This window comes from Halichoeres trimaculatus, unplaced genomic scaffold (genome assembly GCF_033239565.1).
Source record: "Halichoeres trimaculatus isolate MK-OKI-2021-1 unplaced genomic scaffold, fHalTri1.1 fHalTri1_scaffold_16, whole genome shotgun sequence".
In the NCBI taxonomy this organism is placed as follows: domain Eukaryota; kingdom Metazoa; phylum Chordata; class Actinopteri; order Labriformes; family Labridae; genus Halichoeres; species Halichoeres trimaculatus.
The window spans coordinates 30,971,871-30,994,804 of NW_027437194.1; the positions used below are offsets into that span (position 1 = coordinate 30,971,871).

The 22,934-nt window shown below is 40.3% G+C and overlaps 1 protein-coding gene across 3 annotated transcripts in view; it reads left to right on the forward strand.

The window, feature by feature from the left end:
* The window catches only part of strbp (spermatid perinuclear RNA binding protein), a 132,217-nt gene that overhangs the window by 62,118 nt on the left and 47,165 nt on the right, over positions 1 to 22,934 (forward strand). For all 3 annotated transcript variants that reach the window (XM_074689684.1, XM_074689685.1, XM_074689683.1), the window contains exon 3: positions 16,211 to 16,407. In XM_074689684.1, the coding sequence (XP_074545785.1) occupies positions 16,405 to 16,407 (3 nt within the window). In that variant the 5' untranslated portion in view covers positions 16,211 to 16,404. The remainder of the gene's footprint in view (positions 1 to 16,210; positions 16,408 to 22,934) is intronic.

Sequence of the window (22,934 nt, forward strand, 5' to 3'; positions counted from 1 at the left end):
ATAATCCATCCTAAATCAGAGTCTACGTCTCCTCAGACGTCTATCCTTGATGTGCCTTTGCATATGCATAAACCTGCCTGGACAAACTCACAGGAGAGTGGGCAATACAGCTGTGTGTGTTAGCAAACATGAGCTTAGCATTGAAGAGCCTTTCAGGAGGGATTAAACCTCTGTCAGTGGAACAAACAAGTCAACTACAGACCACTGGGATCATCACTTACACTGCAACAGTCAGGGTCAGTGTGTCTGCAGCAACATGTAGGTAGTATGTAAAGCACATTCAGTGTCAGGAAGTGTATGTGGGTATATTTCTGCAGGGGAAAAACACACACACACACAGTGTATACACTTTCACACAAGTCTCCTCACAGACTACGGACTGTGGGGCAGCAGGAGAGCCCTGGCAGGACCATCTGTTCCTGCAGAAATCAGCACAGCAGGAGCCTACCAATGTGCACTCACACACACAGTCACACTAACACACTTATACACACAAATAAACACTCTAGCGCACAGCATGTTTGAGTTTTGGCTTGGTGATAGTCTATTTATTCCACACTCTGACGTAGGACGGTAAATTGTTGGTGCGTGCCAAAGTTCCACTTTGTAGGTGAACGTGTGGTACCAGGATAGAGGGGTGAAAACGTTTGTTCATGTGAGGGGTATAAAGATTTAAATGAAATAGAATATTGTCTTTGTTATGCAGATACACATTTGAAATTTACTAATGAGGCAGGATGAAACCTGTTAGCAGATGCTTAGTTAAGGAGAGGTGGCGTTTATACCTCATTTTCACTCTTCACACAGAGGCAAGTTACCCAGAAGTCCTGTCGTCCCACCAATGAAGGAAACTCCCCCATCTACGCTTTAATGTGTGTTCAAAAACTGAACTTCTGCCATGGATTTTCACACAGTACAACAGTGTGCTAGCTTAGCCTACAGGATGCTAACTAGCCGACGGGCTATTTGCTATTTGTATGGTTTAAAAGTTTCTTATATGTTTTTTAACTTTGTGAAACCAAGCAGTGATAACTTAAGATACGGTTTGCATTTAGTTTTATGTTAATCACAGCCATATTTGACAGTAACCTACTAAACTAGCGTCCCCCCTGTGGCTGCAGCTGTAAGGATGCTCCAACTTTTTAAGTCTTCATACGTGGGCTTTGCAATCAGCCAATACAGATCTGATCTGATCCAATACCAGTTTTCATTAAATAATCTCTATTCTTTGATATGAAGGTGAGACTGCTGATGATACTTTGCAGTGAGTAAATCTCCAATAGTAACAGAAATTAGAGCCTCACATTAAACCTGAGCATTGGATAATAGATGAATTAACGTTGCAAAACTGCAAGTTGAGAAATAATGAAGAATCGCAATTTAAATCAAATCAACAACTTAAAAACCATAAAAGAAACAAATTGGGAGGAAATGGTCCCAGCCCTAAAGCTTATGCCTGATGTAAGAAGACCATAACACTGAGTTAAGTAGATCTGGATCAGCCTTTTGTCACAGATATCTCTGACAAACTTTTGAGCCTGTTTTTGACTGATACCAAGATCAGGTCAGAGCATCCTTTTGCAGGTGGTTTTTTGTGTTTAAATCAACAAGAACATTTGTAGATCCACTGATACCAGACACATGCCAATGTGGAAATGTGGAGAGCAGATATCTTAACCTTTTCCTACAAGAAACATGTATTCTGAGTACGAGCTGTAACCTTTGTTCCAGGTCCAGCATTGGTCATGCGAGCTACCAAGGTTTTCATTGAGCTGATTAAGTCCCACCTTCAGCCATCATTTGGACAAGCCAGGTCCAAAGCATAACTTTTCATCATTATTGTGTCTGGTACACACAATACAAACTGAAAAAAGTTGCACGAGTTTTGAAACTTTCAAAATCGTCAGAAATTCCCACGGAATTACAAACTGGGACATTTACCTCAAATTTCCAAACTTCCACTCCAGAGTTCACCATGTCAAAGGGAGGCACTGATGTAGGTTTTGGCATGGGGGGTATGCACAAGAAATTTTAGGCTGTAGGTCAAAGTAGGTGGAAGGGCATTTTTTTTTAACCTAAGGGGCGTTGTGGAGCATGTACAGGCATGAAAACACTAGATTTATACATTTTTACCAGGGCTGAATGATGTTTGGTGAGTGCACATTAAAGGCACCTTGTTAGGGGTAAAAGGTGCAGAAGGAAAAAAGGGTAAAAGACAGAAAGAAAAATGAAAAATAATCTTTAAGGTTTCAAGAGGGTCTTTGTTGCATCTACAGTTGGGCTCGGGTCTTAGATGTTGTAATTTTCTTGTGCGCACAAGATAATTACTGACACATACAAAACTGTCAGTTTGCACATTTTAACCGTAGGTCTTCTATGCTTGCTGAAGTTTTTGTCTTGAGGTTTTGTTGGTTTTTGGACTTAGTAAATAAAGCTAGATAAATGGATGGAGAAATAGATAGCTGTTTGATAAATGGATGGAAACATTGCTGTGTTTTTCCTTGTTGATCTGTTGCTCAGAGTCTCAGAGCAACAGATCTGACGGATGTCTGCTGAAACTGCACACACGGACACACACACTCCGTTTTCCTCCATTTTAATAATCGACCGATGGGAGTAACACTCCCCCTGTCAATGTTATCTATCTCCTTTGCAGAAGCACCGTCAGCGCTTTCTCTGCTTTCTGCCGTCTCATCAATACACAGTACCCTAACCTCCTCTGGCCTGCGACTGGACCCGGTCGAGACAGAGCCACCCACAGAGGATACACAGCTCTGTCAACAGTTTTTGGTAAAAGGATCCGCAGAATGTCTGAGGAAAGATAAAAATGAAAGTGCTTACCAGAAGAGGCTTGTTAGTGTTTTCGGAGATCGATTCACAGTTCATCAACACTTGACCTCAGCCTGTCCTGCTGATGGATTCAAATACTTGTTTTAATCAATAAACCGAGGCAGGGTGATTTCTCTTCATTGGTTTCCAAGGCATCTGCATTTGTGAACTGCGTCTCTGCGTCAGTAGTTTGTCTGACTGTCGTCTATAACAGGCCGAATGGGCTTTTCTTTGCAGGCCCTCAAAGAAGCAAATCTCTAATTGAAGGTAATGGTCAATGGACTATTGAATTCTGTGTCTGTGGAGCTGCCAGTTTTAATTGTAAGGGTTTCATCAGGTTAATGGCTGTAAAATGACAGGAGGGGGAGACTGAGAGTAAACAGCAGGGGAATAAACTTCTTCCAAAAAAACCAAAGAACTTTAACCAGCATCCCAACACAGAAAGGAAAATGAATCTAAAAGAAAATATGAGTGACAAACAAAATTGAACAATAAATTATCTACTATAGGACACAGCAAATGTTTTCAGGCTAAATGAGCAAACAAGGGAAACAGAAGAAGGCTGAGATAAATTGAAAGAGACCAGGTGTTTAAGTTTGGATCAGTGGGGAAATCAGTCGGTTCGATTGTCAGAAAGAAATCTAATTGCTTTTGTTCATGTGTGTCGCCTGTGATACTGTGGAGAGCCCTACTCACTTATTTATGAAGCAGATTCATCCATGTGCCTGACATTTCCAGAATATGTGCTCAGTGGTACTATCAACACATGAAACCGGCTCTGTAAACAAGAAACAGTTTGGAGGCATACAGACGTAAAGACCTGCACAGCAGAATGTAAACTGCATATTACACTGCACATCTCAGACCCCCAGGCATGAGGCCTGATTGAGAGGCGTGCATGAAAACCTGCAGGGCTCCTTCCTGTAATGTCGGTTGAATCAAGAGCTGTGGTTTAAGATTAGATATTTGAAGGACAAACTCCTGACAGTGTTCAGGTAAAATCTCCACAAGCTCTCTGTTTCCAACCTGTTAATAACTCTTTTCACCAGATCCTCAATGTAAGAAGTGTTGGACAGAGACAACAGAAAGATCTAAGAGGGACAGGCAGGAACAAAAGATGAGAGATAATAAAAATCTTCATCAATATGATAAAGAAATGTAGTATGCGTCTGACACGGTGTCACAGCTGTCCTTTGTTCTCATATTCTGGCAGCATGTGTTGAGGCTGCTGCATAGTCTTGCATTAATGAGACATAATGCAGGAAGTATCCTCTGCAAGTCACCTCGTCCCGATCACGTTTTAAAAGGGTGTATGATGAAAAGAAAAGGAAGAATGTGAAGCTTTTCTTTTGGCTGTTCGACGTGTGGTTTGTGTTTGTGTGGAGGAAAGCTTGTGGAATCAGTGGGCAGAAAGAAAAGTGTGTTTTTTGTAAGAAGAGGAACACATTAACACTTATTCCTTTACAGATTTAGAGAAGTGTTGTCTATCAGTCGAAATCTGTCTATCCTCACAGAGATCAGATGATCAGATACATGCCCTTTGCATTTGGTAAGGGGCATCAGTTAAAGTTGACTGTCTGGCAGAGGCTTTCCTGTCACATTTGTTTGGTTGTCAGATTATTTTTCCAAGTCTCAACTAGATCTGTATGATCTTATAGGAGCCAGTGAAGGTTCACAATGAGGCAACCTCACTGCAAACAGCTTCTCCAGGCCCGTCTGTCCACCTCCAGGCTCCCCTTTTTAGCTGGAAGGCATGTTGATTTCATGTGCCCCAGAAGTGCCTTTAGGCCAACCCTCACATCTTCTTCAAAAGTGGAGAAATGCTCTTTACATTGACCTTAAATGGCCCCAGAACAGGAGGGTAAAAGTGTCCAAGCATTGCCTCTGGCTTCACAGGGAGGAGGCAAGGAAAGTGTACAACCAGGAGGTTTACCATGGGAGTTGGAGTTGACCAGGGTTTGTTCCCTAAAATTCTCTCCTTTAATTCAGTTCTGTTTAAATAAACAATAAATCCATCTCCTGGTCCTCTGACCAAGATGTTATCTAGCTTTTGCTTTACTTCACAATTCAATCTCAGGATAAGAAAGGGAAAATGTTCTAATCCTTTTGTCAGACAGGTAAGAAAAGAGCCCAACCACTGGCTTTAACAAAGAAGAGGAAGATAATTCCACAAAAAAAGGTCTCCTTTACTCATGATGAGCAAATTAAGACTTGATTGGAAAATTGACTACACTAAAAGTGTAGTGCTCCTTTGTTACTGTCTCATTAAAAATGTATTTTTTAATGATAATAAAAAGGTCCTGGAGGCACTGACAAATTTAATAAGACATGCACAGTCTGAAAAACTGGTTAAAGCCCAAACTTCAGTTAATTTATACAGAAAGGAAAGATCAGGGAAAGGAGGATGAAAAAAGAGAATTGGTGAATTTCAAGAAGTGTATTTTGCTTTCCTGTGCTTTGAACACAGATGTTAAGTTATAATGCTGGACAGCCATACCAAGCATGTGCATATTTTCAAAACTCTACAAATTCATATGTTGTGGAAATCCATCTGTAAACTGCTCAAAATGTCTTTCCCATTTAATACAGAAAAAACAACCAGATTGCCACAAGGCCTGCTGAAATGATGAGGTCATCATTTAAGGGTCTCCTAACCTGTTCATGTCATGTTGGTGGGGTGGGCCTCAAACACCAAGGTCTGCCCATTGCTTAGCCTGACAGGCCCCCGGAGCACTTGCCAATCAGAGGTAAGGTGGTTTGTGGAAAGGAGAGCCTTAAAGAGACAGAGACCAAAAAAGGCTTTTAAAAATAGTGGTGTGGGATATTTTTTTTTTTTTTTTTTTTTTTTTTTTTTTTAGCTGTTAACCATGTAAAGCTACTACTGGGGAATCAGCAAGACAGTTTAGAAAAGGCATGATATCCCCTCTCTTGGGTTATAAAAAGTTTTTATTTTTTTCCATATAAAGAGTCTAAAATATGAGTTCTTCATCAAAGAAGGAGAAGAAGAAGAAAATGAAGAAGATACATTAAATTCTACAACTTGTGACCTGTGAAGTGCCTCAGGTGTGAAGTTAACATAAGCCAGAACATCAACAGTACAAAGAAGAAAATAAAACAGCAGATTTATCCTGAGTTACATCTTTTGGCCGTTTTATTTTTGTTATTCTAATGCATTTAAATTTTAAGTGGGGATGTCAACATCAACAAATTGAGATTTGAACTCACACTTTGTCCTGAAAAGTCAAGCAATTTGAACATGGAATTGGCCTTGGTTGTGAAATTTAAAAAGTTATTCTGATAGTTTATCTAGATAATCACTACTTGTCTGCCTCAGTTTTATCTTTTCGTTGTCTGGGCGTGATTTTAGTGCCTGTATCACAGGATATATGTTGTCTTTATTAAGAGATATTGTCAGTAAATCCTTCAGCTGACAAACAGTCAACCTACAAATAAAAGTATCTTGCCCCCTCACTATCACCAAATCTATCAGGCATGTTTCTTCCCACAGTGGTTCTTACAGAAATAAAAAGATTATTTTAACCCAGCTTTATCTGGCACAGATTACGTGTAAGTTATTGCTTTTTTTCTGCTTTTGACAGTCTGCTCGCAGTCATATCATTTCAGGCTTGCTGTTTTGTGTGTAGCTGTAAAACTGCTCTGTTGGCTGCACAAAGATGGATCAAAAGAAAAGAGGGAGTGGACAGAAAAAGGAGAGATGCTGTATTGTGTGGAGGGATTAGATGTGTGAGGGGAAGGAAATTATGTTAGCGCTTATAGAGAATCTTCATTTCCGCCAAATTCAAACACATCTTTAACTGAGGCTGTCATAGTTTCCATCAGCTATTCCCTCTGCATTCCCTTTTGTTCCTCTCCACCTCATCTTTTCTCAGCCCCTCCTCTCACACTGATTATCATTCTGACCACTTTTCTTTCCATCCATTACTGTCTCTCCATCCTGCAGTCTCCCTCCAGTAGAGATCTATCCAGACAAACAGTCAGCTAGCACCTGTTTACACACTGCATGCTTCTCCACGACAGGGGTGGTTAAAAGGAGCTGTACAGGAGCGTGATTCTGCATCCATTCTGTTTATTATGCACCACCTGGTGCTGGGAGTTTCATTATTTGTGTCCGCTGTGTATGTGTGTGTGTGTGTGTAAGAGAGCTGGTGTGTGACTGTTTACCCAAATCATTACCACACTTTTGCAGATGTTTTTTTCCCAGATGCAAACATTATGGCACCAATAACCCAGGAGCCAGCCACACGCAGGTTTGTGCTATTAAAATACAGAGGCTACTCATGCGCCTTTTTAAACTCCCAGGTGTATGTTTGTGTAATAAGACGGGTCAGGAATAGCAATGGTTGAGCATTCATGAGACCTAAAATACCGTACCTAGGGATAGTTATGTGAAGAGAAAATCAACACTCAAGCTTTAAAATAACTTCAGAATAACACGCTGAAAAATATTTACAACTGCTCAAAGATTAGCCTCATGCTAGGTCAGCTTCACTGGACTGCAAAGAAACATCCTTACAGTTAGTAAAGGAAAAAAATAAGAGTGTGACATGTGACAGCAGGGTGAGAGCTGGAACCAATGCAGAAAGCTTTAAGATACATGGCAAAACCCATCACCTCATAAAGGCTCCCTTGGCACCTTTGATATGTTCATCCAACAAAAAAAGTCTTATCTCCACTCAAACATGTGGATTCTCCTTACAAGCCAAAAACATGGCACATGCTGGGAAGAGTTTCAACCATATAATTCAAAGAGACTTATGGAGATTTTTTCTCTGTGGGTAAATTTCTTCATAAGTAATATTTGTGCAGGAGTTCAGTGAGTCCTGGTTTAAATTAGGGATGGTCAGGATTTAGAGAGCTTTGAACATTCAATACTGAATTAAAAATCAAATGTTTATTACAGTTATTGTAACAACATTATAGTGATATGGTTTTCTCGCCATACGTCTGCTGTAGTTAGAAATGGGTACTCAATTAGGTACTTTTATAGATACTGATCAAATTCAGTCTGTAGTCATGTAAAATCAAAAGGTACCATGTTTTGGTACCTAAACACCCCCTTGTGACTTTGAAGGAGTGGAAGAGTAGGCGATTTTTCATGCTGGACATGAACACAGCATTGCAAGTTTATAGTGAAGAATAAATAATGTTAACCTAAAAAACTTTGAGATTTTATAATAAAAAAAAAATCATAATACCACATAAACACATATAAAAATATCAAAAATTGGTACTGTTGAGTAGCAATACTGATTATCAGGTACAGGGCATCGATACCTTATTGTTTCAGATGTAAAAGGTACCCATCCCTAGATGTAGTGTGACCCAAAGCTGTTTTCTATGGGCACTGCATAACATGGGAAGAAGAGGGATGACTGTATCAAATAGCTGTGGAGGAAGTAAACAGGACAGTGACAAATAAGTGTTAGTCTCAAAAACATGCTTTAAATTTGTTAAAACAACATGTTAGATGTTTGTTTACATGTGCAGTTTGCATTTCTGTTGGTGCCATAGTATTTTATTTTTTTATATGACACTTCTACCATTTTTAGCCATTAAAGAATCAGTCCCATCAAATCATCAAACGGTATTAACACAAAAGCATGACAAGTACTAAATAATTCACCTTCCTATTAGTTATGGCAGCAAACTGATGAAATAAGTTATTTATGAAATATCATCCTAGAGTATATTTGAAATATTTCATTTCTAAACATAATAATATGTTCTGTTGTACTGAACAAGTCAGTATGCTGTAGACATCAGTGTTATCTCTCTATTTTTGGTCAGTTGGTTTACAATCATTATCATTTTACAGTGTAGTAAACTGATAAAATCATATACATAGCAGCTTTTTAGGCAATACCAGATTTCTTTATGAGAAATATTGGTTACACCCACTGATATTTATCAGTTACCCAAACATTATTGATTGTCACTACAAATACTGTGGGGTGCTGTGAGGCTTAGAAATGGAGTAAATAGCAGAGACTCAGCATGGCGGTATATTGTAAACAAACATAGCATGCCCCTGCGTCACTGAAACACCAGCACAAATGTGGAAACATAGAGCACCAGTCCCTGCAACCAAGGGCGCCCTTTCAAGGTTAACGCTACTTACTTGACCAGGTGCCAGATAGGTGCTTTTGACTACCAGATAGTATAAAGCTTGAAATGCCCATCCTTGACTCAAATCCTTTGCTAGAAAGGAGTCTTTGTGGCTTTCCTCTGTGCTTGTGAGGTTGGTTGGTGACTCCACGCTGCTTGTAGGTGTCAGTGTGTGAATGATCTTGTAGTGGGACTGGCAACCCCGTCCAGGGTACACCCTCACTGGCCAGTTCTGTGGCTGATTGACCAAACCAGACCTGCCACAGGAAGTCTGCAGCTTTTGACAGATTTGGTAAGCAGAGTGATTGTCAAAGATGAAGACAGCACAAGCCAGATAAGAAGTTAAAAGAAGAGGGAATGCATTGTGGGAAAATCCGCTCCTCTCGCACTAATTAGCCAACTCTCTCTGGCGTTCGTCTATCTACTGCCTGTCTCACTCTGCCTTCTCTTCTGCTCATCTTATTTGATGCCTATCAGATGAGAAAGGTGTAAATTGCTGCTCAGTGCCAGCTCAGCAAATTCCCCAGCTCTGCTATCTTTCCTCCATCTTTCAATCACCTCCCATCCTCCGCTTCCATCCTCTGTCCTACTTCTTTCATCTCTGTCGGGAAAATTGGATGTAATCACCAAGTCCCAACACAGGAAGGATACAACACAGATGTGTGCGCCTGAGTGTGTGTCTACATGCACTAACTTTTATAAAAAATGTACTCACAGACTATGGAACCAAATGAGGTGATGGTGTGTATGTATGCGGGCACGAGCAAATCTATGCGTGAGCCAGCAGCAGCGTTAATGAGGCAGATTTTCCATCCTTCCTCTCCTTCTCTTGAGAAAAACACACAATCACACGTTAATGACCCTCTAGAACGGCGTTAATAAGAAAACGAAAGAGGAAAAATGAGTACGGGGGAGGCTGGAAGTAGGGGAAGAAGAGATGAAGGACAAATGCAGAGAGAAATGTAGTAATTGGTCGGGTGATCCCGAGGCGAGGAAAGCCACCAGAGGATTGAGTAACAAACAGGAAGATAGAGTTTGTACAAGCAACAGGCAGACATGCATGTGCAAACATGGCAGCTGTCTACCCAGGAGAAGACGGAGGTGGTTATACTGGAGACCAGCAAGCTGCCACCTCGGGGGCTGAGAAATGAAGCCACTGAGGAAGTGTTGAAACTATAGTACCCTGAGTGGCCACTGGAGTCTTGACCCAATAGTGAGTCAAAGTTCATCAGGCTCCATGTTAGAATGAACAATAAAATATATTTTTCCTTATAACATACTCATCCAGTACTGACATTGTAATAACTCACATATTACATAATACAACATAACAGGTTTAAAAAAGGAAAAAAAAAAAAAAAATTTAGACAGAAACTGGAAGGACATACAGACAATACCCTCATGTGTTTTGGAGGATCATTGCAGATTGACACAGAAGTGTGTAGATTCTCACTTCTGCATTGAGTCAATGCAGAAGTGAAAACTAGCCAGTTAACACTGCACTGCATGCTAACCATTAGCATTACCCTACAGGATTGTTGTTTGCTGTCATAGACTGTATAATTAATTGACGTAGTCTCCCCGATGTCACTCGTCGTTTTCTGAAACTGAAAATGTAGCAAATCAGCTATTGCGGCCATATTGGAAGTGGTGGGGGCTTTGCGTACAGCTACAGGGCACCTGTCAGTCACCTTACCTGAGCTGTGCCTCTGATTGGGTGAGCTTGTGATATTAATATCGTCTAAATTACTGAGTTGGAGAAAAAAAATCACCCCCCATACAGTGTGTGTTGATAGTAAAATTAGAGACTCAGAAAGGAGATGTTTTTTGAACCAGGCTGTAAATAGGTTAATTTCTGTTGTGAAAACAGCTTCTATTGGCTTGGTGTGTAGGTGACTTCCTGTACTTCTGGAACCACCCTCGAGTGGATACTGGAGAAACAGCAGATTTTAGCACTTCAACATTGTCTCATATTCTTAGACCAGAGTTGCCATTAGACAGCCTTCACTAGAGCCACTTGACTGGTCTGCTTTGATATGTACCCGGTAGGGCTGTATACAGTAGAATGATTGTGTCTATCAGGGCCATTCCCCTTGTTCACTTTATTCTGTATGGTTTGTTACTCTCACTGACAACTGGAGGTCAGTCAAATTTTGAAGTGTGCCTTTTTCTTTTTCAATTAAAAAGTGCAGGAAAGAATTGTTCATATGTTGACAGTATCCTTTGTTGTGTGGATCAGACTAGAGAATGATTTATCCCTTGTGTTAAGTAATTAATACAGAAGATAAATAAAAAATCCCATGCACGCAATATTGGTATAAAAAATTTGCAATTAAGATTGAAAAATCGTTCAGACAGAGGCTTATTTCAGGTCCATCTTGGATGTTAAAGCAGCACAATAGAAGCATTTTATACTGGTATATTAGTAGGGTACCTTTGGGTACCTAGTATGGGTACCTTTCATGTTTGAAACCATGTGGTACCAATGCTTCATACCTGGCAAGTGGTACTCAATGGTACTAAATTTCAGTACTTTGTGTGTTCTTGTGGTTTTAAATATTGAATTGCTTAATAATGAGATCTTAAAGTTTTTCAAATTGACATATCTATTTCTCATTATGTAACCTTACAAAGCTGGTTATATGTTCATGTCCAGTATGGAAAATCACCTACTCTTCCACTCCCTCACTGTCACAAGGATGTGTTTAGGTACTGAAACATCGGTACTACATACTGAATTCGGTCAGAACCAATGAAAGTTCCTAATTTGATAGGTACTTTTATATATTAGCCACAGTGTTGTATAGGATCCTAGTCATTGTTTAGAAAACAGAAACAGTTTTGAAAGTACATCTTGCACTCTAAATTTAACTCAGTTCTTATAACTCACTTATAAGCAATGATTAACTGATATTTGCTTCAGCGCTTCTCGTGGTAATGTTCAGTTTCTCTTGAATGTTTTATTTCTGGCAGCTGTATGCGAGTTAAAGTTAACTTTTGATGAAAGGTGAATGAGAAGAATTAGAATAGTGCCATGGGTGGGCAGGAAATAGATGGAGCTGGTGTTGTTGATTTCTAATCCTCTGATAATGAGACTGGAATAGAGGCTGGCACATTGTTATTAGGCTTTCCAGCAGGTTGTCTGTTTGCGCTGTAATCATGGGCGCTCAGTCCTGAGCAGCCAACCCATGTTGGGAGCGAGCTGAGCCCCTCCTCGAGCACAGAGTGTTGGCTGTTAGGTAAGTGGCAAAACATGAGAGCACACACACGCTGTCGCTGCCAGGTGTGTAGAGGAGGTAATTGTCGGTGTGGCCGGCCGGCTGCCAGGGAGAGCAGGAGAGAAAATGAGGAGCAGCCTCTGGTCGAGTCTGTTTGCCCGAGGGGGGCCGGCTCAATATCTGTGCTCGCTGTTTATCCGGTTCCCCTCTGCCCCCCTGCACCGCTCCGTACTCTCCTTTATGGTTTCTCTCCTTGCCTCATTTGCCCGCTGTCCTCGTCCTACTTCCTTGTGTTTGTGCTCATTGTCTATTCTACCCCATCTCTCGCTGCCTCCTGTCCAACGGTTTCCTCACTTCTCCTCCTCCTTCTCTCTGGGTCCCACCGAGCATTCACTAAGAGGCTGCTCTGCTCCAATAGAGAGCAACAATCACACGTGTGTTTATCTTTTCTGTCCTTTGACAGAGTCCAGATAAAGGTGTTAGTGATGACACCTTAGCCATTAAAGAAATCTTTTCTTTGTATCAAGTGGAGAGAAACCAAAGTGATCTGTTGGTGAACTGATGATAGAGATTATAGGTTTCAGACTCAAATACTCTTTCCCTGCTCTTTCTGTGTCTTAGGTTATTTTAAGAGCTCAAATCAATATATTGCTTTAGCAACCAGAGATGATAGGCTTCTATATCTTTCTCTGACCGTTTCTGGGTAGCAGGTTAAAATTCTGTTGTTTTTCTGTTTCTTCTGCAGTTAGTCACAGTTGTGTATCATAACTAAATATCAGCAGAAAGTTACATGACATTTAAAACCACACAGCCTTGTAATCTGGGATGCTAATGGGTGTTTTCTGTAATTTCTGACCCTAAATAGACAGTTGAAACAAATCAGCCTGGTGTTTTGAATTTCTGTCATTTGAAGCCAAACTTTTATTAGATTTATGAGTCTTGTGATTAAAGTCAGTTTTATAGTTTACCTTCAAAGATTTTATTCAAGTCTAGTTGAAGTAAACATTTCATCTGTCTGTCTAGTAAACTTCATCATTAGTTTATAGTACGGTGGCTAGTGAGTGTCAAGATGATTTGCAAAAGCCCTACACAAATGCAAGAGCAAAAACAACACAAATGCAGAAGCTACAACACAATGAAAGTACAGCCACAGGTTAAAAAGGTCAGTTATCACAGCAGACACAGAAAAGATGTGAAAGTCAGTAAATAATTATCTTTTTTACCTTCAGCTATGATAAATATTGCTTTGTAAGGGTCTCACCTTGTGATATCCTTCATAGTACTTATAATTACCTACCTGAATAATAAGTCATCTGGTATGTAGCTGTATGGATCAATAACATAGCATTCAAACTGTTGTTTTTGCTCTTGCATTTGTGTTGTTGCTTTAGCAAATCGTGTGACACCTACAAGCCACCATAAGTTTAATTAGTTTCATTACTTAAGAACAAATAAAAAATACTTTCTGGAATAGGGCCATTAGTCTCTGGTTACAATACAAAAAAGAAAAAATATTCCTAGACTTAATCTGAGCCACATTCACCTGACAAGTCCAGAAAAATCTCCTATTCCAAGATGTTATATTAAAGAAATATATAATTAACACATGAAATGCTTGAAGAAAGTAAAAGAAAAAAATCTGCCAATGGGGTAGTAAGGAATTACTTGTCTATTACTTGTTTCTTGCATTAAGACATTTTTATTGTTTAAAAAACTTGAAAAGTACATCTCTCTTGCCTAAAATTCTGGCATTTTTGTCTTTTTAACTAGAGGGACTGCGGTACATATAAATGCTCATAAAACATTTTTTTCTCATTTTTGTGAATTTTCATGACTTGTTAATAAACACAACATTCAAACTGGGCTCCTCCCCCTTGAATCAGTGCCAGCAGCAGCACACACCCACAGCCTCCAACTGTAGCTTTGTGAACACACTTACTAGCCCAGAAAGCACCTGCAGCATCACGTTTCTACATGGGAGAGACTCGAGAGCTGTGTTAGCACAAGCTTACCTTGTTTAGCAGAAAGCCAAGTCGCGTCATGTCTGATCCCGTGCTGCTCTCCAAGTGCACAAAAGTAAGTGAAAGTTGAACCAAGCTTTTAGGAAAAAGCTTTCTCTGTTCAGCGTTTTGTTTTACTTTGGTTGTGTTTTTCTTTCTCCTTGCTGCATCCACTATTGTAGCTGCTCTGATTAGCTTCTTCCACTCGCCACCATCAAAACACAAAGTCACTTGCACACTGGGTGCGCCACTGCAATTAGCTGAGATAAGCACGCTTACCCTTGGCCCAGAAACATCTCAAAACAACCAGATAATCAACATACAGGCAGAGAAGGGGGTTGAGGCAGACACAGACACTGACACACATATATAGAGGCCCATGGGAGACGATTGAGCAGGATTGTTAAAGTTGGCTTTTTATTTTTTTAGGAAATCCTGCAGACTGTACCTTTAACAATGTCATTGAAGTAATCGCTCAAACTTTGTTCATTATCAAAATAAAATCAACCACATTTCTCACACCATCTTTGAGCAGCTAACTCCCAAATCTTTAGACCTTTGCGAAAAGTGCAGACATGCTCTGCTCCATAAATGTCATTGCTGTGGCCTGACTGTGGCCTGACTGTGACCAGATGCTTCTGTGTACTGTCAGTGGTTATACTGTTGACATTTCATGTTGTGAATAGGGACACTGTGTATCTCCTCACCTCTGCTTGCTCTGCTCTGATAAAACTGGACTGCAGTGTTTTCATAGCAACACCAGATGTATGGTTTACTTTTCAAAGCACCAAGACGAGCTGAAGGCAGAAGTCACATGGACCCTGTCATCATGAAAGGCATGAAAAAGCAAAAGGCTCAGTAAGTTTACTGGCACTGAGTTTATTACAGTGTTCACTCTACGTATTCATGGTTTACATAGAGCTTTGACACAGTGCTTTCTGTATTACTGTACACTCACCTGTGCTTTTTCTTCCCTGAAAGGAGTAAAAGCCAGGAAGAGATAAGGTTAGAACCATTACCGCCTCACTTTGTATTGGAAGGAGCACTCCGGAGCTCAATGATCCAGCTCTTGCCAGGCACTGAACACTGTAATTTTAAATCCTGCTTGGAGTTTTGTGCTCTCAATTTGCTCCCTGGCGCTCTCTCTAGTTTTCATCACAGGGTGAATCAGAAGTGCTCCATAGTAAAACACAGTGATTTAGAGTAAAGCACAAATCCCATTATTATTATTTCTCTCAGTGCTGTCATCACTGAGTGCATAAAGTGATGACACGTTCATGGTGACCAGTGTGTGGATTGTGGATTATATTGATAAAGAATTCAGTCTGTCTGGCTGGATGTTTGTGTGATGTACTCACTTGTTTAAACCCCCTGAAAGGCCTGTTTATGCTCCGTGAGCTTTGTTTTCACAAGAACACAACAAAAACCAGTTCATGTGTCGCCCATCGGCTACTTTGCCTGTGTGTGTGTGTGTGTGTGTGTGTGTGTGTGTGTGTGTGTGTGTGTGTGTGTGTGTGTGTGTGTGTGTGTGTGTGTGTGTGTGTGTATGAACGGAGGTGGGTGTGTGAGGCCTGAAGTGTGTGAGCCACTGTATGAGAACAAGTGTATGTTTGTATTACTCCCCCTATCCCTCTCCCTGGGGTCACTGCGAGCTCATGAAAAATGAATGAAATGCGTGCTTGCATGTGCCCTGTGCTGCGTGTGTGAGTGTGCGTTCACATATCTTTCTCCGCATGGGTCACTTTGCAATTTTGTGACTATTTGACTCCAGGACGAGGACTGACAGTTCTGTTTCAGCGTGTGTGAGACAGGAGGAGGATTGAGTGTTGGTGTGGGTGGATTTGGGTCCTGCATTGTTGGACGGTTGTTGGCTGAACATGACAGGAATAATGCTGATCAGATGAGCATGCTTCTCTCTCTGGTTGTGGCTCCTTGTTTTCAAGTATTTGTTATCGGATCTGAATTTCATTTATTTTGTATTTCAGACTCTGGTGGAGTTTTTAATCCCTTCTCTCTGTCTCTGGTTTCATCTTTCAGAAGCACTACCTCTCGTTCCGTGGTGGCCAGAGTGACAGAGGAGCACATGAGGAGCAGAAACAGCTTGACAGCAACTTCCTGACCGATAACCTTAGTTCTGCCCCCACCCCCACCCCCTCCCTCCACCAAACGCCCAGCAACTCCAGAAGCGGGCGTCAGAAGGAAGGAAACGTGTGACCGCTCCTCCTGCAGGCATGGTAATACACCCTCTGTCTGCTTTTCATGGTGTGTGTGTTTGTGTGTGTGTGTGTGTGTGAGCTCAGATGCTGGATTATCTGCAGCAGAGTAGGGAAACACTCCTCAGACTAGAGGGTGAAAGAGTACGATCTGATAACTGCTTCTCGACATGACAACAGTGTGAGTGTCAAAGAAAGATACCTGATAGAGGTGGACAGGAGAGGGGGCTTTTCCTCGTACGGACTAAATGTTATCAAGACCAGAAGGAGGAGACAGAAGCATGAAAGAGGGAGAGGAGGTGACGAGGTCATGAACAACGACAGGAAATGAGGGAGCATAGACTAAAGCTGTGTGAAAAGAAGGAGAGTAATTAAGACAGAAACGTTGGGGTTATTTACTGTGAGTAAAGTAGTAGTTTTCTGGATGCTAGAATATTTTCATAGTTTACAGTATAAAAATATTAAATTCACCCATTTTTCCCCTGACTTAAGAATGAATCCAATAGAAACCAGCTCTCTGCTGGATTTCAGAGCATGCCTTAGTTTAAATCTGTGAATACATAGAATGGAGATATGATTGTTTGGTTAATAGTTAATTCTGAGCCAGGGTTTTTCCAAATTAGGGGTCCAGACCCTACTAGGGGGTTGTTTAGGGGGTTGTAAAAACTTTGGGGAAAGAGGGAGGAAAAACATAAAACCATAAAGCCAATTGTTCACTGTTTATTAGCACTATAAGCGATAGGGGTGGAACAGTTCACAAAATCCATAGTTTCATTATTATTACAGTTTTGTGGTCACGGTTTTCAATTCAGTGTACATTGTTGTTGTTTTTAACACCCCAGATTACCATATACCCTGATAATCCACCATTCACAGATTGTTTTTAATCAGTTCTGTCATGTGTATACATGTAAAAGCTGAAAGAATGAGGCTGTTTCCCATTTCAAACATCATTAAAGCTAAGTGAAACATTGCTAGTTTCAACACTCCTCAGTAAGGAAAGTCACCACTGGCTGCCCCAGAAGTCCTCACAGGGCCTTTGAAGAGGTATTAGAAAGACTGTTGAACATGTACTGAGGATCATATTCAGCATTGTGCTGCATTGTGCAGGGGTTGGTGCTGCTGCATCACAGAAAGAAGGTCTGTGGTCTTTGTGGGTTGGTCTGCTGATATCAGATGACTTAGTGTTTCCTGCCCCAAATGCTATCCATGCTGAATGAGTCTGGAGTGATATTTGTGTGATTATTTCTCTATTAATAGCACATGAGGTGCACAGCTAGAGGATGGAGGTGAATAGGAGGAAGTGCAGCGTTGTAAAGGAGAAGGAGAGGGGCGGCTGAACAGATCAAAGAACAGCAGAGGGAGGGAATGACAAGTAGGAGCAGATAAAACCATAAAAACCCAAATGATGGACAGAAACATGACAGATGAAACACACCTTGGGTGTGAACGACAGGAAGAGAGGTGGGGAGTAAAGAAACAAGGTAGAGAAGGGAGGTTAAGAGTAGAGCAAGGTGGAGAGGGGGGTGGGGGGATTGATTAATGGTCTCAGCCTGTGACAGTGGGAGCCTTTTCCCTGAGGAGGGGAGCAGAGCAGGGGATGAATTATTGAAAAGCAGAACAAGAGGGGGAAGGAGGAGAAATTAGTGCAAAAAGGAGAAGAGTGGTACAGTGGTTTGGGAAAAAAAAAACTGAGGAAGCAGACTGAGGAGGAAGAAGTAAAGAAAAGGAGGAGGAGAGGAGGAAAATGAATGACAGGAAGAAAAGTGGATATGGCTGAAGATGCTGAGGTGGGACGCTGCAGAAGAGGGCACACACTTGAGCTCATAAATAACCAATGGTAATGAGGTGTGTGTGTGTGTGTGTGTGTGTGTGTGTGTGTGTGTGTGTGTGTGTGTGTGTGTGTGTGTGTGTGTGTGTGTGTGTGTGTGTGTGTGTGTGTGTGTGTGTGTGTGTGTGTGTGTGTGAGTGAGTGAGTGAGTGAGTGTGTGTGGGCACGCGCACTTGTGTGTGTAGCTTTCTGTGATTAGTCTTGAGTTATGGTGATGCAGCAAATACTGTTGGTGACCTTGGAAAGCTGCATTAATCCGACAAACACCAAACAAAGACTTTCAACCGATTGCTCCACATTTAATGAATACACCAGTTCTCTGCATTGGTGAGACTTTTCACCCCTCGTGTTTTGTTCTTTAGCACACGCATATACATAGTTAGGGTTAGTGTGATGTATCTACTTGACAGGCTTCTAGTGTATGCTATGGAGTTCTAGTATTGAATAAGCCGTACCGTCTCAGGACAGCAGCCTTGAGCATTGCACCACTTTGCCACCAAAAGTTTTCCTGAAAGATCTATTTACATTTTTTCAGAGATGTATTGGGTTCTTTCTAGCTGCTTTCCTGCAATAAATTTTTATTTCTCATAAGTATTTTTTCAACCACTGTAATTTCAATATCAATAACTTTCAAATATTTGAAATGTCACCTTTTCTTACTGTTTTCTTACCTTTACACTAGGGATGGGTACCTTTCACATTTGAAACGATACAGTATCGATGCAAGGTACCTAGCAATCAGTATCAGTACTCAACGGTACCAATTTTTGGTACTTTTCTGTCTGTTGATGTGGTAATAAATGTACATTTTTTTAAATGATAAAATGACCAATTTTTTCGATTCAACATATCTTTTCTTCAGTATATAAAATTTCAATGCTGTGTTCATGTCCAGCATGGCGAATCACCTACTCCTCCACTCCCTCACAAGGATGCGTTTAGGTATCAAAACACGGTACCTTTTGGTTTTGTGTGAATCAGTACTCTGAACTACAGATGGAATTCAGTAGTGTATAGTTCTAATTCAGTAGTTCTATTAAAGTACCTAATTTGGTACTCATCCCTACTTTAGACTGGAGGAGTATTGGGAATTGAATTTTTATCTAATTGGACAGTAAATTGGCTCATTAATGAAACATTAAGGCAGAAAATACAGCACTGGCTAGCAGTTATTAGATTATCAAGAACTAGAGAGTTTCACAGGTAGGGGTGCCAAGTGTTCCTACATAAAGTACTATTCTCTTTAAGAATGAGCTAACTCATCGAGGTTGCAAAGATGCTTTTTTTATCTGTTGCTTGTTGTTACATATTGGTAACAGTTTCAGGCTGATAAATGAGAATATAAGGGTAGGAAAGGGGAAATGATAATGGGAGGTTCTGGAAGATAATATGTCGACACTTCAGAGGTTTGGATAAAAACTCCTTTTTGGGCTCAGTTCTACCTTTCACTGCATTAAAGGTAAAACATGCTTCATGGTGATGTACAAGAAGTGGAAGGCATAACTAAATTACCTTCAAACATAAAAAACAAGATAAGTGAATCCTAAAAGGCTCTAAAAGCTTTCATTAAATTATTTTCTCAGTCTTCTATACCACATTGTTTTATGTTTCTTTGACAGTGTCCTGGTATTCCCTTTATTTGGTGCACTCAGTTCTGTAACAGTATGCCCAGAAATGGTGTTAAGTCAGCTCGTCTGCTTTTAGAGGGCATAACGTTTTATGGGCCATAAACCTTTTAAACAATGCAAACACTTTTAAGATGGCAAAGAGCATAAACTCAAAAAACAGCTAAAGTGCAAAGTAAGCTGTAGATTTGGAAGGCAGATTACAAACTTAAATGATAAAAGCAGATTCGAGATAAATTTATACGCTGACGACACGCTGCTTTATGCTCTGTTTTGCAGCCACAGAGGCATGTTTTTTCATACTTAAGTCAGCTTATTTGTTGATTTTTTTATGTGCATCGTGCTGCCATAAATGTGATGTTTTATAAATATTTTGATGTGCGTCCTGCAAAGTGTGCGTGTGTGTGTGTATGGCTGCACAATAAAACGGGATAGTGGAGTGTGGCGAGCTGGCTTGCCAAGCTGGGTGCAGATAAATCACTGAATGAATTTTTAATGCAATCTCCCCCAGGCTGCTGGATGTTACGGAGACAGCACTGGGGTTTTTTCATTTCAGTGTGTGTTGCCTGTCCTGTCACTCCCGGCCTATTTTGTGACGGCTGTTTGAAGTTTTTGAATTGTCTGTTCTGCTTCGGCTTCACTTGGTTTCATGTTGGGCTAAAGAGGTGTGACATCTTCTCAGAAACTACTTCTGAAATTGTTTTGCCTGGTATTCATGGGATGTTTTTTTTTTTTTAATCAGAATGTGTTTTGGACTGTATTGTCCACCCTGTTACAAACAAATATTGTTTACACATCTGGCAGAAATATTAAAAACCTCTTCGTCTTTATCCCCTGTGCATCACCTTCAGGCAATCTCTGTTTCTCAAGACTTGTTTGTTTACTTTTTTAGGCTTTTTCCCATCATCCTCTTCTTTCTGTCACCTTTCATTCTCCTTTCACAACACCTTCGAGTGAGTGCTGTCATCTCATCTATTGCATGCAATTTTAGCAAAATAAAAGCACGCAAACATACCCTGCTTCTGCCTGAGCACGAGCACACACACACACACAAAAATAGATCACTGTTCGCGAACAGTGATGTATAAATAACAGGCAATAGGTTGATATCTATAAAGAAACAATAACAAGGGAAGACAGGGTCGCTGCAATCGCTGCTGATATTGTTTGAGTGAGTCTTGTCCTTGGCATCGGGTCATGTAATTTATAACAGATGGCCACAGAGAGACAGAATGAGACAGGAAGAGACGGGCAGCGATGGAGAGGAAAGTCATTGGATTCTGCTGCAGCCTCTAAAGCCAAATGGCCTCTGCTGACAGCGTGCGTGTCTAACCACAACACCTTGGACTGAAATGGCTTTACTGCAGGGGGTTAAAGCAGAATGGAGGGTGATGGATGGAAGTAATCGGCGTGTGTATGTGTGTGACAGTGTGTGAGACACACATAGTGTCACACGTGATTTCATGTTTACTGTGTTTGAAAACAGATTTGTTGCATTACCTCTGTGATGTGTTTGAGGTTCTCTTGTGTCGGTGTGTGTGCACATTAGTTTGGGACACAGTGAGTTGTAAATGCAGTGTAATGTGGTTATGTAACATGGGCCTGCAAGCTGGTCGGCCTCACTGGAGCATGAAATGGAGTGTAATTGGTAAGTGTGCCATCTAAAAGCACTATACAACAATGCCATATGAAGGTATATCTACAAAAACACACACACACACACACACACACACACACACACACACAGCAGGGTTTGTGCTGGTGGCTGTGACAGCTGGGATTAAACGGTTGCATCTGTGTACGTCTGTTGGGATTCCCAGTTAGACAGGCAGCAGACTTCTTATTGTCTTCATGTTACTCGTGCTGTTTGACTTGTGTTATGCTCTTTACAAAGCTAGGAGTCATTCAGTGGTATTTTCCCCCAGAGGCCAAAGTAAGTCATGCTTCCTCTCTATTTTTCAGACTGTATCTGTGAATTAATGAAAATATCCCTTTTAAGAGTTTATAATTCTTCATTTTACGATGTGTAAAACAGCGCCCTCCTAAATTTTATGTGGCGAATGAGTTGTGAAAACATGATATTGCACACTGTTGTCTGCAAGGAGGCCAAGCCGAGTTGGCGTCCCTTGGTGAAAAAAAACAAGAATGATCAACCAATCAGATAAGGCTTTTTTTTCAACCATTTTTTAACTAAAACTTGTAAAGCACTTTGAGTGTCAGTCAAGGATAAAACGCTATATAAATGTAATCCATTATCATTATCATGATTAATCTTCAACCAAACAATAACAATGATCATAATAGACAGAATTTAATCAGACCACATTCAAAATAAGATAAATGTATGAAGATTATCCAAAGAATAGATTAGATGATTAAAAATGAATTTAAAAATCAGCATGGATGACAATAAAACTTAAGTTACTTACACACAAATAACATTTTCCTCTGGGGGGATCAATGAAGCTAAGTTTAGTCTTATATTAATAATAATACTTTATTTCAGATATTTAAAAAATTACAACATAAATCATTACTGCAAATCCAATCAAAGTTCATCATGGCATGGATTATTTGTTTCATTTTTCTTATTCATTTTTAGCCTAAGAGTTCAACAACACCGACACTGACAGACACAGACACTGTATTTTTTTCAAAAGGGAAATACTGATGTAGATGTTTTCAGAGCACAGGTCACTTTATTTAATTCCAAATGGAAGAGTTATAATTTATGTTTATCTTTATTTATTATTTTGTTCTGTGTTATTTGATTAATCTGTTATTTCTGACAGGAATACAAAGCTCATTGAAATCTCTAAAGAATGTTCATGTGATTTTATATATTTGTTCATTATCAGTGTTGTGAAATTAATGTACGATAATCGTTATAATCGTGAAACCGAGATTATTACTCAGACTATAATCGTGCAATCAAAATCTATAATCGTTGCATCCCTAGCATGTTCGTGTTGACATTTTATTAGCAAAATTAGCAAGTGCAGTTATGGTGGGTGGAGATGTAGAGTATTTATTAAAAAATGTTTTTACCATACTAGCTCTACAGCACAACTAAAAATACAAAATCTGACAGC